At 38.4% G+C, this 17,664-nt stretch overlaps 1 protein-coding gene across 1 annotated transcript in view; it reads left to right on the forward strand.

Annotated features, from left to right (window-relative positions):
• Window positions 1-1,946: 1,946 nt before the first annotated feature.
• SUDS3 (suppressor of defective silencing 3 homolog (S. cerevisiae)) overlaps window positions 1,947-17,664 on the forward strand; it is a gene marked incomplete at its 5' end in the record, with an annotated part of 19,046 nt that continues 3,328 nt past the window's right edge. Inside the window, 10 exons of the mRNA XM_010285728.1 lie at window positions 1,947-2,016; window positions 2,410-2,465; window positions 2,854-2,925; window positions 5,247-5,266; window positions 5,832-5,988; window positions 9,276-9,371; window positions 11,323-11,384; window positions 12,287-12,308; window positions 13,020-13,125; window positions 17,134-17,218. Coding sequence (XP_010284030.1) covers window positions 1,947-2,016; window positions 2,410-2,465; window positions 2,854-2,925; window positions 5,247-5,266; window positions 5,832-5,988; window positions 9,276-9,371; window positions 11,323-11,384; window positions 12,287-12,308; window positions 13,020-13,125; window positions 17,134-17,218 — 746 coding nt within the window. The remainder of the gene's footprint in view (window positions 2,017-2,409; window positions 2,466-2,853; window positions 2,926-5,246; window positions 5,267-5,831; window positions 5,989-9,275; window positions 9,372-11,322; window positions 11,385-12,286; window positions 12,309-13,019; window positions 13,126-17,133; window positions 17,219-17,664) is intronic.

Raw genomic sequence — 17,664 nt, forward strand, 5'->3', positions numbered from 1 at the left:
CGGACAGGTGCGCAGGGGAGGTGGAGGAGCGTGTTTGGAGAAGAAAAGCTTGGGTCGGGTTTGGTGCAGAAGTGGTCTGGAGCAGCAAGAAAACTTGGAGAAAACAAGGACCTGTTAGATTGCAGGGGTTTCCTGTGGAAGAGTAGACAAGTGAAGCCGATGGTGGAACTTAAGTGGTTTCCCAGGCAAAGAAGAGGCAATGAGAGAAGGGGAGAGCACTGAGGAGGTGGGATTGAGTGTATGGGGCAACAGAGTAAAAGTAGTGGAGAAATTTGGTGTGTGGAACTTGGTTATATTTCTGTGGTGTGAAGGGGCAAGCGGGAGGGAAGCAGTTAAGGTAGAAGAGAGTGTGGACAGAAGTAGGGGGGTGCAAGAGGATGTTAGAGGAAAGAGGAGGTTTGTAGAAGGACCAGGAAGGCAGTGGAGAAGAGAAAATGGAAGTAAAACCCAGAGTATTCTGGGGTGTAGGATCCATAAAACAATGTGTAAGGGAGATGAAGAATGACTCTTTGACAGTGTCTGTTGCTGTGTCAGCCACAGTCCTCTGTCATGAATGAGGTGCCAGAGACAAACCTGTAGATCCTTACAGAGGATGGCAGCATGCTGGTCAGTGTGGGGCTCACCGTGGCTGCACACAAGTAAACTGAGTATGGAAGTCCTTCACGGTGACCTAGACATCTAAGTATTTTTCTTTCAGTTAAAACTTTTTGGTTCATCTTTGGTGCGTTGAATTTTAACTTAATACATGTGAGCTTAAAGAGTTTGTTCATAGCTTAAGAAAAATCTGAGAAAGATTTGATTTAAGGGACTGGTGCCCCGTGGCCATATGTAGGTAGCGTGGCTGTAGTTTTTTTACAGCTTTACAGCTGTACCCTGCCTACCACAGCTCTGGCCACTGACCCCTCCTTGGGGAGGAAAGGTAATAAATCCTTGGTTACCCATGTCTTACAAATAGAAGCCTGAAAAGGCGTAGCAGAAAACTAGCAGTCCCATATTGGTTTAATTGGTTTGTAGTTCATATTATCGGTTCATAAAATTGGGGTTGTATTTATGATAGTGCTGGTCTTTGTGATGTGTAAATGTTGAAGTACTGTGCCATGTGTAGCTGAGAAGTCAAGTTCAGATCACAGCAAGTAACTTTGTTACCTTTTAGCAAGGCCTTTGTGGTCAACCCTAACAGCATCTTGTCATAGCGTTTTTGTTTTGGAGTGTTTCAGGCCGAGATGCAGAATCAGTTACAGCTACTTCAGTCATTGTCTTCCATATAGTACATTATGTCATGGAAGAAACTATAGGAAGAAGTCTGTGAAATGTTTTTTAGAGTCTTTAGACTGTTTCTGTCTCACCTTTGTGTATGTGAGTGTTAATGTAGAACCTGTTGTCTTAAACTGGAGAGAAATTACCAGAGTAGCTGATGTTGAAGTTGTTTAGACTTGATGTAAGCTCCCTTGCAAAACTACCAGAGGATTTCTGTAGGTTAACTTGCAGTTGCAGGAGAGAGGTGAGATGGTTCGTTTCACTTCTGAATTCATTTCTCCAGAGGCCTATCTGGTTGTGTATTTGAGGTTAAATTGAGGTTTGGGGATTTCTTTTTTTTAATTTGTTTCTTTGTTTTTAAACAAGTTGTTTAGACTTGATGTAAGCTCCCTTGCAAAACTACCAGAGGATTTCTGTAGGTTAACTTGCAGTTGCAGGAGAGAGGTGAGATGGTTCGTTTCACTTCTGAATTCATTTCTCCAGAGGCCTATCTGGTTGTGTATTTGAGGTTAAATTGAGGTTTGGGGATTTCTTTTTTTTAATTTGTTTCTTTGTTTTTAAACAATTTACTACCTGAGGTTTGGGGATTTTTTTTTTTTTTAATTTGTTTCTTTGTTTTTAAACAATTTACTACTTTGTTTTTTTAAATACTACTTGTGTTTTAACAAGTCATACTTTACCTCCTTTAGACACTGAGGATGCCAGTGAAACCGACCTGGCAAAACATGAGGAAGAGGACTTTGTAGAAATGAAAGAACAGTAAGTAACCCATTGTAATAAAAATAAAATTAATGTTCTGTTTAATGGGGGGGGGTGTTGCATAAAACTTTGCAATGTTTTGCGCCAAGATTGGGGGATTTAAGTGCCTAGCCCAATGTAATAGCTAATGAGTCCATATACTTGTATTTCTTCTCTCATCAGCTAAATAATTGGTTTGGGTACATTGTAAAACCAGTGGGGTGTCAGGGTTTTTAGACAAAATGATGACCTTTCATTTGAATAATATCCTTTTAGTTGTTGTTTGTTTGTTTCCTGAGGTTCTTTTGAAAATTTTTTAATTACATCTAAACATGTTGTAACCTAAACAGATGGTGAAATAGATGATGTATGTTTATTTTTCAAAGTAAACTTGCATGCTGTCTATCTTTTCAGGATGTATCAGGACAAACTGGCATCTCTTAAGAGGCAATTACAACAATTGCAGGAAGGTAAGCTTTGAAGGTGCTAGCTTTTTTTCCTAAACAATTTTCAGCACTTTTCAAAGGTCATGGATGAGGGTTTTGAAAGATGTAAGCAGCATCCTTTACTGAATGTTGGCTCTCAGTCATGCTGCTGAGTGAAAAGTGTCAGCCACTTTCCATCCTTTTTCCCTCTAAACACCTGTAGTTACGCTTCTGTGTACTAACACATTTCTTAAAAGGAGTAGTCTTTCTGAAAAAACAGGGAATGTGCTTATCAAAATAAGCAAACTAGAACTGTAGTTTTCTGATTCCAGATTTTAGTATTTGTGTTTCCAGTGGTGTATGGCTCCTTGAGAAAATTTATTACTTGGAAAAAATAAAATTCTAGTGGGAATCCATAACTTATTTCAACTAGGTACTCTTCAGGAATATCAGAAAAGAATGAAAAAGTTGGACCAGCAGTACAAAGAAAGGATACGAAATGCAGGTAAGCTGAATTTCTTTCTAAGATGCTGCATACAATTTAAATTAATGTTTTTTATAACAGCTGAAGAAAAATAATGGTAATTCTGTCCTTTAAAGAAAAGGAACTTTGTGGCGCAAAGGGTTTTTCTGCTTCTAAGGGTATAGTGTAGGTTTTTTCAAGAGTGCCCGAAGCATGAGGGGAACTGTTGTGATTTTTTGCCCACTTCATCATCATTGTTTACTGACCATTTACTAAACGCCAATAAAGAGTTTTAGTCTTCATTTGTGTGAAACAGTACACGTAAAAAAATTGTTTTGCTTTTATCTGGCACTGTGCCGAACCTACAGTCTCCCACTTTGGCTTGTTCTTTCATGCAACTTGTCTTCAAAAAATCTTCAGGTGCACCGTTTCTTTCAGTTTGCAGGAGTGGAAAGTTAGGACTACATGCTTTCCCAAAGATCTGTTTTGTGCCCTGGAACAAGGAATGCAGAGTTTGCTGCTGAAACTATCACTCCGTACAGCTGTGGCATTGAGGGGCTGTCTGTACTTCGTGTCTGGCGCTCTGTTTCAGGAGCAAAGTTAGTTTTTAAAGTGCCTAGCTCGCAGTCCTTCTGGGTAGCCGTTGTTGTGTTACTGCAGAGAAATGGCTTGGAAATCAGATCCTTTTGCTTGCCCTCCCTCTCTCTTTGTTCCCATTCCAGTAGGTTCTTATCTTGGATACTAAGCAGGGCATTTTATAGATGCAATTATGTGGAAATAGGAAATGTAGCTGCTTTTCCTTGAGAAAAGTTGGATGAATCTTGTAATGCCCAGGCCATTACTCTGGGAAAAATGACAGAGAGGCAGTGGCAGTTGTGTGATGTCTAATGTACTCCAACCTTTTGAATAGTATAAATTGTACCTTTCTAAAAGTGCTTGGGATGCTAAAGGATTTGCTTGAGGAATTTAAGTGAATTGAACTAATTCTTCTTAACAGGAATCTGTCTTCTAGATGAATTTCATGTATGTTAGAGCTGCATTCCAGTAATATAGGCTTGTTTTTATAAAATGAAGAATAACTGCAAACTTGTATTTCTGTCTGGCAAAGACCAGTGCTGCGGCAGCATAGTTCTTCCACAGGAGGGCAGATGGTGATAACTTTTCAATTTTATGATAAAAAATCCAACTGCCTAATACTACAGGAAGAATGATCTTTTATGTTTACCTTTCTTATGCTGAGGTTTGGGCTTGATTGTTTTTTGTTTTGTAGTGGGTTGTTTTTTTTTGAGAAGTCACAGATATTAAAGCAACAGTTTAGATTTACCCGTATTTGATTACCCTCATAATACTGCTTCCATGCTTAACTGGTAGAGCCCCTTGCAAACAAAAGGTTTGACTTTTACTAGGCCGTTATCATCTTTGGTTTCTATTTTGTTGGTTTTAAAAATTGTTTTTTAAAAAAAGCGCTGTAGTAGAGTGTTGCAGCTACAGTCTTCTCTGAAACTTATTTGAAGCCCATGATCTTTACAGAAGTTTTTACTATTTCAGGTCTTGCCAAAGCTTAGTATGGTGATGAAATATGATGACTTGAGGACTGATCAGGTGCTTTAGTTTGCTTTTTTTTGCCACTACCTTGATTAAAAACTTGGAGTTGGGCGTTCTGGCCTCCAGGAAACACAAGAAGGATCCCATCCTGCTTAATTTCAACTTGTTAGGAATTGCACAAACATCAGTAGCAGGACTGTTTCTACATGCAGAAATCCATTTGCCTCATCCATGGGTCTGACTTGAAATAATCGTTGCCATGTGTTAGAACTTCAGTGATATATAACAACTTCCTTGGGCATAAACAGCCTGAAATCACACACATGTGAGTTGAGTAGATGAATCTTCTGACGGCTGCAGAATTATTTCTGAACCAGTCATTGCTGAAATTCATGAAATTGGCTTAAGCTGTGAATTTTTGCCAGCCATACACACAGATACAATTTTCAAGCTTCTATCTGGGAAGTTTCTATCTAGTATTAATTGATTGTAATTAAACTGGAAGAAAGATGGACTACATGCTTAGTACTGCTGGGAATAGTAGCTGAATTGAATGGTATGGAATATTGCTGTGTCAGCTTTGCAAATCTGCTTGAAAATCTGTAGAAAACTTCAATTACCAGTGCACTTTTGTGGAATTTGTTCATAATTACTTTATTTTCATTGTAAAACTGCGAGCTGAGAGTTGTGGTTGGATGAGTACGTACACTATTTAGTTCACTGCCTCTCATGGCTGCAATATTCAATGACTTAAAATGTTAGGGAAGTAATTTTGTGCATCTTTGAAGATAATAAATTAAGTCTGTCTTGTCTTTCAGAACTGTTCCTCCAGCTGGAAGTAAGTACTCTTAATTTATGAAAATATATATTAGCTAGATGGAAGAGGTATAAACCTCCTGACTTGTACTTGTGCTTGATTTCCCAGAAGACTTACAGAAATTTTCTTCCGCTAGCTAGTGTTATTACACTTGGTGTAGTACAGCCTACTGTATTTGGTATTACTTCAAGTAACTTCTGGACTTTGTCATTAAAATAGAATTAAAATAAATATTTGCTCTTGGGCTGCTTTATGCTGGTTGTGCATTTGGCTTGTTTAAAAAGCTTGTTTAAGGTGGTAAATGGTAGTGCTGTTTATAAATCTGAAGAGCTCTCTGCTAGAGCCTTGATATCTTACGCAACATTATAATGTTTTTAAACAAATAGTTCTTTTGCTAATATAGTACTGCTTGCTTAGTAATTTTTAGGTGATTTTATGTTGATTGTGACTATTGATAATCTTTAGAACTGGCTACAGTTTTGAACTGAAAAGCTAATCAATACAGCAGTTGAAAGAAGCTGTTATGATATCATTAACTTGAGTCATTGGTTCCTTAGCTAACCTTTTTGTTCTTTTTGTTTGTTAGACAGATCAGGTGGAAAAAAATTACGTCAAGGAAAAGAAGGCAGCAGCAAAGGAATTTGAAGATAAGAAAATTGAGCTGAAGGAAAACTTGATTGCAGAGTTGGAAGAGAAAAAGAAGATGATTGAGAATGAAAAGTTAACCATGGAATTAACAGGAGGTAAAAACAAGATAGGCATCTGCCATTTGTCTTATCCACTCTGCTGCTGCTGCTTAGAAAAAGATATAAAGGTAGCAATGCTGGTTTATACAGACAGCTAGTGTGAAGGCTTTAAAGCTTTCCAAATGCCAAGAGATGTAGAACACAAATTGGTGATCTTTTAGTGGAGAAAGCAGTTCATAATAAAATTCAGTGACCTGAATTACTAACAGGTGAATCAAATTCAGGCCAGTGAAGCAGCAGAGTGGATAGGCTTTCTTATATGCAGGGGAAGGGGCTGCTTTAGTTCCTGTGATCTGGCAATAAAGCTGTTGAGATATGCCGCAATACTGACCTAACTGGTGGTGCCAGGTTGTAAACTGTGTCCTTTTTTTTTTGTCTCCAGTAATACATCATCCAGAAGTTGAAGGCAAACAATAAAGGTTGAAATAAGCTACTTAAAGCCAGAAAAATAGATTTGTGAGCTACGTTTATGTCCAGGTTCTGGAAAATGGACATTAAATGGACAGATTTCTTTCATGAAACCAGTTGGTACCATTGGTATCTTGGCAATGGTCTTTGCAGTAATTGACACAGTGGAGCTAAGCAGAGGGATAATTAGCCTCCTTCACAAATTGTGTTGCTGTGATACTGAACCAAAAGTCTTGATTTGATTCTCTTTTTATGAGCAATTCCCTCACTTCATAGACAGATAATGCTGGTTGTGTTGCTGAGGCCTGTCCGTGAGTTAGACCTTTTATATCTTTCTTGCATAGTGGCTACAGAAGTTATGTGAGCTAATAATTTAATTAGTGTTCAGAAGTGAGAATTATAGTTTGTTTGGACATATTCAAGAGTGCTTTTGGCTTTTTACAAACTGTTAGGGCTAATTTGGTCTGGAAAACACCTTGAGCTATGCTGTTTCCCTGGTCTTTTTTATTATGAAGTGTAGTCTGATCTTACAAACCGTGCCTTAGCTTTAGCTTTCCTATTGTTATCCTATGCCTGTGTTTGTTCACTACTAAGCTGGGATGCAGTACTAATCTTATAAGCTGATTTTCGTTAGTGCATCAGGATCTGATTACATCTTGCCTTTGGAAATCTGCATACCAATGTTCTAGGAGCCTGAAGGAATCCAATTTCTGTATCGGTGGGACAGCTGTGAACATCAGGATTCGTATTTGCAGAGTTAAAGAGAGGGTGAGGAGGGGTAAAAAAAAGTATTTAGTAGTCTGATTCGGGGACCAGGTTAATCCTCTTCAGGGAAATGTGCCCCCCATTGTTGTGCGTCCTGAAGAGACGAGCTGTTTCACCAAATATAACTCCAGGAAGAGGCATGTAAGCAGCTGTGGAGAAGAGATCCATTCTATGTGTGTTAGCCCTCTCTTATGTCCTTCCTTCCAGACTAGCAGAAATGCAGTGCGATTTCTTTAGAAGTAACAGATGTGCTGCAGGCTAAGAAATAAGAATACTGAGACTGATGTGGACTTGATGGTTTTTAAAACCTGTGGAAGTTCAGTGTATACAAGGATGCAAGTTAGCAACCTGGTGAATAGGTTTGTCTGGGAGCGCTGGGAGTGTTGCGGTTTCATTAGGCTGCAATAGTTGCGTCCTGTTCTGGAGCATTGTATAGTGTGGTTCTTAACTGTTAAGCCTCATGCAAGACTGTGTTCCAGGTGAAATCTGTTGGTGTTTAATAAAGGCAGTTTTGAAGACCTGCTAACGTTTTTATGAATCTCTCAAGAATCTTAAAGTTCTTCAAACATTTAACAGTAAATGTAACACACTCAAACTCTGTTTTTTTTTCTGCGAACTTCTTTGGTGCTGACTTTCAGCTGACTTGTCAAAATTTTAAGGTACAAGATGCTAAGATAAAGAGAGAAGAAGGTTGATCTCTCTGCCTTATTCATATTTTAAGCAATACAGATAACTCTCTGTGACCACTCATTTGAAACTAAAAAGGAGAAAAAGCCTTCTCGACTTGGCTGCATATTGCCTTGAGTAAGCGCTTCAAACCCCTCTTTTGAGGTTCTTGTAAATTGGTCTTAACAAATGAGAAGAATGGCTTAGATTCAACACAGTAAGTTATGTTTTTAGTGTTTGCAGGGCTATTAATCTTCAGTGTTTTTTCAAATTCAGCTTTGTATCCTAGAGATAAGGCTTCCTTTGGCACACACTCAGTGGGTAGCACTTTATTTTTTTTTTTAAAGCTTTTATCATAATATTTGTTCCCTTATGATATGCAGCATGGTCATCCTTGTTCACCCTTGAGATAAGGAGAAAAGTAATTTGGTGTATTTTGAACATGCATAGCTGCTCACAGCTTTAGCATCTAGAGGGAGCCAAAGAGGTTTTATAGACTTAAGTGCTACCTAGGATGCGATTCAGATGTACTTAAAGATGAGTGAATAATTCTCAGCACATAGAAAGAGAGGAGAGATGATGTGTTTAGCATTTAAGATGTGGTCTTTTGGTTGCCAATTCAAAATGTCTTTGTAAATTAAGGAATGATTTGTGAGCGTTTCAGTAAAGTAGTTCAGTTAAGACTACCTGTAGACGTTTGGACAAACTGTAATTTCAGATAATTACTTGATGATGAGACTTGTGTTTCAATTCTACACAGACTTTTTTCTTTTTCCCCAGTGCATATGCTACAATTTATTTCCTGTCAACTGCTTCTCTGCATGTTATTAATTAGGTTCATTTCATTAATCGTAATTTGAACACTTTTAGATAATCTGAATTTAAAAACGATTTGTGTTCAAAATTACTCCAGCAGACTTGCATCAGTCTTGAATGCAGTAATTTATCTGTATTCCTTTGACAAAGCTATTTTTCCAGCTTGAAGACAAGAAAAAGAGCAATTGATTTGTAGCTGATGTTTTACATGCTATTAACTATCCAAGTTTTGTTAGCAAAGAACTGAATGAACTTTGCCTTTTAAATGATCCGTTCAAATGCGGATAGCATTAGCATTAGAAATTTTCCCTGAATCCTTGTAGCAGTATTGTGCTTGTTATCTGTTACCTGAAGCAGCTGTAAAATGCCCCCAAACCAACGGTGCCACTTCCAGCCAACGAAAGCTGTAACCATGGCATTGCAACGCTGTTACTGAACACTGACCTAGCATGAAAGAGACTTTGTATATTCGCTGTCAGCAGTTCCAGCTTGGATGCTGGAAGCTATCACCAAAAAAATCTGATTTTATGTATGAAAGATTATTTTTCCTTGTACCTTGTGTAGAAAGCTGCTGCTGCTTACTCCTTTCCCTCTGGTCTTATCAGCTCTCCAACTTCATTACTCTACAGATTCAATGGAAGTGAAGCCTATTATGACAAGGAAACTGAGGCGACGACCAAATGATCCAGTTCCTATCCCAGACAAGAGGAGGAAACCTGCCCCTGATATCCTTTCACAGAGTCATTGGAGGGCTGTTGTATTTGAAGCCAGCATGTTACCTGCATCTATGCTGTTTTGTACGGGAAAGAAAATGAAATGAGGCACTAGGATCAGATTTAATCTAGGAAATACTGAAGCACAATTTGTCATGTATAAGGTGTGACAAACTAATAGAGCACAACCAGTCCTAACTTAAACTTCACAGTGTCGTGAGATAACTAACTTGACTTTTTTTTTTTGTCAGTGAGAGTAGCTTGAATTCTTCAGGCATTTTTTTTTCACAAAGGAGAAACTTTAAAAGAACAGTATATATAAATACTGAGGTAATTGATTCCATAGATAGTAAATGGCTTTTTACATGAGCCAAAGCTTTTCTCATTTCAAGATGTGACAAAACATTTGCCAGAAAGATCGTATTTGTCATATCAAACCATTTTTTTTTCCATTTCTGATAAAAGCTTCAGATCTCTAACCTAGAGAGATGCCTAGCAAAAGCAAGGAGTGCTAGATTTATTCTTTAAATTAAAAAAAAGATGAAAATCCATCTTTTTTTTCAATATATGTCATGAGAGGGAGAAAAACATGTATCTGTAATACCTCTCTTCTGCCTTGTTGCATGTTTCTTATAATTAAAATGTTCCTTGGCTTCTGGAAATATGTTTTTAGCTCCTTTGTGATCATAGGCACTTCTGTTTGTACATTAAATTCATCTGGAAAGGAAGGCAATGATATTTGCTTTGCAGCAGCTTATTACTGGATTCCAAACTTGTATGGCTTAAGATAAGTTTTTTTTAATCTTATTTACGAGTTCTGAGTGACTCACATTTTCTGAAGGCAGTATCAAACCTTGAACTTCTAGAGTTCATGCGGGATAGTCGCAAGCATCTCCAGTTTTAATTAACAACTTTCTGATTGGAGATTCTGTTCACTCTTTCAGGAAAAAACCCCTCTATTTATTAGTGCCCCATCTCATCCAAAATAAATGAGTCTCACAGTGAATGTGACCTACTAACTGAGCATGATACGGCAGCCACAGTATGAAACTCTCCTGCCTTTTCTCACTGTGGAGAGGATTAAAGTCCATCAAAACTGCAAATCCTTAACATGCAGCCTAGCAATTGTGAACTTCAGTTTAATACTTTGACTACTTTTGACTTAACAGCTATTTTGATGAAACTCTGTAGATAAAGCTGGAGAGAGGGTCCACTGCTTTGTCTGGGTGCCGTTTTCCTTCTGTGTAGCTAGGGTATTCTCTTGTGGAAGTGACAGAGGAGCAGTAGAAAAGGGAAGTAGGAAGATACAATTGTGAAACTACACAAAATGACAGCGGAGCTCTAATAAGGCTATAATACGCTAACTTCTGTGTTCTGCGATTTTGGGTTTGTTTTCAGGTGAATGGTAGACTCTTATTTATTGTCATCCACACACGAAGTGGTTTGTGCCTCCAGCTTGATTTTCTGGTTCTTTTTTGAGTGTTTTTTTGTGGGCCTTCCCCTTCTTCTCCCTGTGTCTCTATTCCTGCTTACTGCATTACAAAATGATGAGTTTCTTTTCCTAGGTTTGGGTGGGATTCTGCTTCATTGTACAAAATCTGAAGTGGGTCTGTTGCGTTTCAGCTCCCAGATTGTTCTCTACAGAAATGCAAGATGAAAAACACTGAAAACGCTAGTACTTGATGCCTCCGTGAAGTAAATGTCAATGCACTAAAGTTTTTTTCATTGATGGTTATGTTTGAATAAGTTAAAATGATTTTGCACTCTATTTGCTGCTAAATGCTCTGTGGACATGGATGTGTATTAATTCATGTGACAAAAAGAGCTCAAGTATGACACTTACTAAAATCTTGTGCAACTTCACAGAAACCTTTTGGCTTACGCTTAGTTAAATGAAATGTCATTGACCTTTAATTTTTAGCCTTGCTTTTTAAGAGCTTATGGGATCCTTAATTCTGGATACCTCAGCTAAATTATTTGTTAACTGATGAGCAAATAATGGAGGACCTGAGAACACTGAATAAGGTAGGGATTATTGCTTGATTAGTGTTTCTTGTTTTAAAGAGAAAGCTAATGCGTTCCCCCGAAGAGAAGAGAGCACTCTGTTTTATGTTCCTTTTTGAGATGTGGGACTAGTTCATCCCACTAGGCTTTCTGAAGTAACACAATAAAAATTTAGCAAAATGGTATCTCCTCCCTTTTATTTTAACAGGTTTAATTAATCTAATTTAAATGACTGTCATCTAAAAATGTTACCTTTTGTCTGAACCAAGTGATGAGCTATCTTAAAGAGTTTCTTCCTCCACATGGCTGAACAGATGTTAACATGTTTTTCTGTGGGATCACAGGCTGCCTTTATTTTAGGCCTTAATGTGGGGTGGGTTTTGTAGTTTTTCTCTCCCCACTGTTGGAATACTTCAGTAAACTGGATAGGGTGCAGTGTGTACATCTATTTTCTTCCAAATTTGATTAACCATATTGTTTTCTTGCTAAACACTTTAAGGCGTATCCAATTTCTTATAATAGAGGCTGCTCAAGGCATTTGGGGATGGTAAAACATTTAAGCATGTTTTTTGTGCCAACTGTTGAGGTGTCTCTAATGATTTATCTCCTGTGTTTTGTGTACCCTGAGAAATACTGGACTAAGTTCAAAAATACAGTGTTAGATGGTTTTCGTTTTGACTTGTTTTAATGGATTATCTGAATGCTCTGAAGTTCAGTTTGTAGACCTTTGCATCGTGATAGGGATTATCTACACCTTTGGCTGTGTCTAGCATGCTGTTCTGGTTATATGTTATGCCACTTACCAGTACATTTTAAAAAAAAAGCATTTAGAGTGTGGAAAGTAAGACTGCCTGAAATTATTACTGCGGACTTCTATGGCTCATATCAGATCTCTAACGCTTATTTGCTCTCTTTCCATGTAGCTTAAGTCACCCAAGAGACCAGGTGAGTTAACAGTTGCACTGGAACTTGTTCACAGTCATGCTGTTTTGAACAGAGAATTATACTGTAGATTGTTTGACTGTATAATTGTTGACTGTGTAATTGCTATTCTTTGTGTAGCTACCGTGGTGAATGAGTGCTGGATGAAGTCTCTTCATCTGTTCTGAAGTTTGTTGGGGATGGGAAGGGTGGCATGTGCATCTTCAGTGGCTGAAATATTTGGGCATGGGACAGTCTGTGTAAAGAGGTTTTTCTGTTCTATTCAGATGCATCTGGGCAGCTTGCCTGCTTGTCAGGTGGATGGAGGGATTGAGAACTTACGGGTTTATGCCTTCAGCTCTCTAGATGTGTCTGTATACTTTTATTTCAAGACAGAGTGGTACAGACTTGCCTATGTAATTCTGACTCTGTTAAACTACTTTGCTATAGATTAGACAATAATGTCCTTCATTTTGTTTTAATTCTATCACCTACCTAGCAACATTTTTTCAGGTATGTTATATTTCAGTGAATATTACCGTTTATATATTCAAGGCAGAGGTTGAATTGTTTGTCCCAATAGATAATGTTTTTCTGATGGAAATTTGCGTTTGCAGCTTTCTGTGCTTGTTATTTCTGCTTAATGTGAACTTATTGATTGCTGTTCTGCACTCAGATGTGCTACTGTGTGGAGGACACATGCTGGTCTTTAAACAGTCTCTCTCCTATTCTCAGCCTCTCCCTCCTCCCCTGAACACCTCCCAGCTACGCCAGCGGAGTCTCCAGCACAGCGGTTTGAAGCCCGGATCGAAGATGGAAAACTCTACTATGATAAGAGATGGTAAGTCCTGATAAATTTCTGTTTTAATCAGTGTGAGTGTTGTGTAGTGAGGAGACACAAAACTGCAGAGAGAAATTGCTTTGATAAAAGAATTTGAGGACAAAGTGTTTTTGGATGGAGGTTAGCCACTTCCTCCAAGGGCTAATCGCTGTGACTTTGGTAAATCAGAAGTGATAATGGAATGTTTAGACCTCATAGACTTTCAGGAGTAACTACAGCACAGTGGTGTCAGCAGTATTTGCAGTCCTGGTGTTCAGTTTTGTAGAACACTAGGCCATCGTTCCACAAGGTGGCGGAAGAAATGTTGTGCGCTAGATGAGCAGAATGAAAAATGTTTCTAATAAATCCAAAGAACCTTTAAAGATCAAACCCATGTGGGAGAAGCAACTTCAGAATTGCTGATTGGATTTAGCACTGTTAAGTTTTATGGGTGCATAGCTGTGCAAGCCTCACCAAACCCAATGAAAATATTAAATTCTGCAGAGAAATCTTAGTAGGTCTTAAACTTAATCCATGAGACATGCAAAATTGGATAATCAAGGGGGCAATCTAGTACTCCTTGAACAGAAAGCAATTTGCAAGTCATATGCTTATTTGTAGCCTACTTCAGTGTTTTGGTGGCTCAAAATAACAAGTGACGAGGTTGTACTTTTATCATGGAAAATGATAGGTGTGAAGCTTGTTTTTTACACAACAGCCATCTTTCCCAGTTGGTCAGTTTTCCCTTCTGCTAGTCTTCTGACAGTGAAGCTTCAAGGGTTCAATGTATGCAGCTCTGATAAAAGCTGCTGCCTGGAGCTTAAACTTCTGTGAAGTGTAAAGCAGACATGAACTGAACAGACTACTTATTTCACAAATTCATGAAGTTCTTTTTTTTCTTTTTTCCTTTCATCTTTTTTTTGTGTAAAGTGACTATCCTCTGGGATGTATTTGGATGAATAAACTGTTCTTCGGAATTTTTAAGTATGTGAAGTACTGAAAAGGGTTGCATAAGAGAAAAAAAAAAAGGAAAGGTGGAATCTGAAGTGTATGTCAGCAAAGCTCCCAAGCTCCCACCAAATTTAAACCTGGGAGAGCTTCAGTGAGCCCAGATGAGTATCTCAAAAGCACCAGCTGTCTCTGAAAGGTATCTGGTTGAGACATAAAACACTAACGGGTATTCTCATCTTGCTGAATTCAGTTGTCATGGGGGTCTCACTGTCAGGAATTCCAGCTGTTGTCTTTCCTGTCTGCCTTGTTCTTATGCTGTTTTAAGATAAGTATTTTACATTTTTTGGCTGTAACGGTCCTGCTTAGATTTTTTTGATTGATAGTAATAGTACTTGTGCAAAGTAGCTGTTATTTTAAAATAATGAAGTAACTCTTGATAGTGGGAGGGTAATTTTTTTTTCAAATGTATTAAGGCTGTAGCTGCTGGCATGCATCAGAAATAATAAAACTGACAGCTCAGGAGTGACTACTTTCTCCGTTTCCTGATGGCAGCCATGAGGGACCGTTATCTCAAAATAGTGCATATTTAAGGCTAGTAATGCACTCCCCAAGGTCTTTGCGGAGATATTTCACAAACAAGTCTCCAAAGTGGAGACTTTGTGTAGGGAGTTTCAGATAGATGTGGAGTGAGACTTCAATTTTTTATCTCTGGTCAATTTGTTCTATGCCCTCCTGTCAGATCCTAAAATACAGTTCACTGTAAAACCACCGTCTTTTTGCTTTTAGCTTTGTCTGCATACAAAATAAAGAGTGATTTCTTTCAATCTTCTGATGGAGGTGCAGTTGAAAATCTTGGCCTTTCAGCAAAATATTTTGTAGCAAAAAGCAGAATCACTTCTGCTTGCCCCACTGGTCAGCATTGTGGTCTGTTTTACCTGCTGCAAAAGCAGGAGTTGTTTGGCACTTTCCTTCTCTTGAAAGCCAACTTAAATTCCACTGCATTTCTCTTCCGAAGTATTTTCCTCAGTTCTACCCCTGTGTTTTCCTTGAGAACAAAAACTTGGCAAAGGGCTGCGACATGAACATGTATCTGAGATGTACCAGGCTACTGTGCCTTCAGCTGACCTCTGCGTGCACGGAGCATGAGGCAGCTGAGACAACTCTTCTTGAACTAACTTGTTACCTTGCCTTCTCTGTGTGCAGTTAATGTAGGTTTACCCATGGACAGTAACTTACAATGTGAAATCCAGGGGCTGAAGCCAGCTTCATTTGTGTCATTAGCTTTGGAATTCACTGATAATCAAAAATTGGAAGGAACAGCTTTGAGTGGAAAAATTATTTCATTATCTGTGCAGGCACAGATATTCACTTGAGAGTTGCCGTTTGCAGCGGTGTCTTCTGCACTCGGAAGCTTGTGTGCTGATTGTATCAAGGTCATCGATTCTCCTTGCTTAAGCAGTCACAGCATGGCATGGTAGGACGCTGCTGGACTGAGATTTTAATGTCTTATCTTAGTGAGCTCTGGTTTGTAGTAGCTTATACTGTTCCTTTATATCAATTAATGATCATCTGGGCTCAGTAAAGTGAGATTTTTTTGGCTCAGATCGTTGCTGCTGTTGCATTTCCCTGGAACTCACTGACTTCTGTTATCCCTTCTGTTAAAGTGAGGGAGAAAGAATAATGGTTGGGCACAAGTGTCTAAAGGTTGCAGGATTTGGTTTGTGGGTTTTTTGTTTGGGTTTTTTTATTACCTTGCCCAGCCCATTGCTAATTAGTGTGTTTGGGAGGCTGAAAGCTGTCACTATCATTCTTGTTATTGGCAAGCAGTGAGAAAATTGTGTGTACATGAGGCAGTAGGAAGAGATTGTGGAACAAACTATTGGAAGACTTCCATATTTACAGTATGGTTATTGTAGAAATAACTAAAGATTATGCAAATCTATGCATTTTGACAAATGGCTGCCAGCCAATCGGGATGCAGGGAGTTGCATACCGAGTAGTTACGGAGGGAATCTCTGCGCAGTGATTCTGTGACTTGGGTTGCCCAGTTAGATATGAAGCACATCATGATTAGGGTAGAAGTGGAAATATAGTTATGGTTTTATAAGTATAAAGCATTTTGCTCTCTTGATTAAGATTATTTACTTACAAATAGTAATTAGTATATTAGTTCTGCCCGCGGAACTCTTGCAGGCAGAATAAACAGAAACTGGGGAGTTTTGTCTAGCACACTTTGCAGCACTTATCAGAAACATGGTCTGTGAAGAAGGCAAGACCATGAAATGAAGCAATCCAGAGTTATGAATTTGGACTTTTTTACTTTGTTTTTTACAAAATGCACTAAGAAAAAACATACAGCATGACTAAAATATGATCTAAAAGAGTTAAGAAATGGATATGCTTAGACACAGCTTCCTTATGGCAGGTATATACAGCTTCTTACAGGGTCAGTTACCCCTCATCATTTTGGGTATTTTCACAAAATAAGACAATTAGAAATTTGAGGTCTCTAAACAATACACAGACTGCACTGATTGAGTACAATTCACTTGTGGTGGTGGTGGTGCACTAATAATTTTGCATTGGGGAATGTGAATAACTTTTGAGCATCTGTGATTTGCTCTGTCATATTTTATCAGGCATAATATGGAGTTGTCTTCTAAAATCCATCCTGTGTCTGAAGTGTGAAAAGCTAGTTTGGTTAACTCTTGAAACATGGGCTTATTGTCAGTCAGTCAGTGTTCTCTTATTTTGTGGCTTGGTGCTCTGCCTCTCTCTCTTTCAGATGTGAAATCTGTTTTCAGTAATCTGCATATAGAATTGAACGTGAATTGATAGCTTCATGCATTTTGAAATATCATTTAAATGAAAAGTGTGTGTGTGTAAAATCAGACCGCCCGCTGTGTTGTGAAGATGGGGAAAGTGGTGTGGAAAGAAAGACAAACTTAATATTTACTCCATCCAAACACTTGTAGAATCCTAGCTTTATCAGTCTAATTACTGTTTCTTTTCTCAGTCTTTGGACAGCTAATGGTTTCATGTGTTGCCTCTTTTTTTCCTTTTTTTTTATTTTTGCAGGTACCACAAGAGCCAGGCTATTTACCTGGAGTCTAAAGAGAACACTAAGATCAGCTGTGTGATCAGTTCTGTGGGCGCCAATGAGGTAGCGAGCTGCTTTTTTTTCACGCGAGTGGGGAAAACCGTGGGTCAGCGTAGGTGGGTAGATGGCTGTCTAGTAATGACTAGGAGAAAATCACTATTACTTTCAGAAAAGATGTAGTTGTCTGGTGTCTAAAGAAGCTGAATCCAAGCTAAAACTGAGTTGAGAGAGATCTCCTTGAGATGGGAAGAGATGTGCTGTGTTTCTAAAGAATGATCCTACATTTTTGCAAGTAGTAGTTTGGCAGGCAGGAAAAATGGGGAGAACGGACATGTTGCATCTCATTGGTACTACATTCGTAAGTTCTGTTTCCATCATTTCAAGAACATACATACAGTTGTTATTAATGCAAAATAAAATAAAAAAAAATCCCATTGGGAATCCAGAAAAGGATGAGGAAAAATTTTGTCACCAAATTTAGTTGTTATAAGAGGAGAAAATTCTTCCTG

The sequence above is a fragment of the Phaethon lepturus genome, unplaced genomic scaffold (assembly GCF_000687285.1).
Source record: "Phaethon lepturus isolate BGI_N335 unplaced genomic scaffold, ASM68728v1 scaffold1344, whole genome shotgun sequence".
Lineage (NCBI taxonomy): Eukaryota > Metazoa > Chordata > Aves > Phaethontiformes > Phaethontidae > Phaethon > Phaethon lepturus.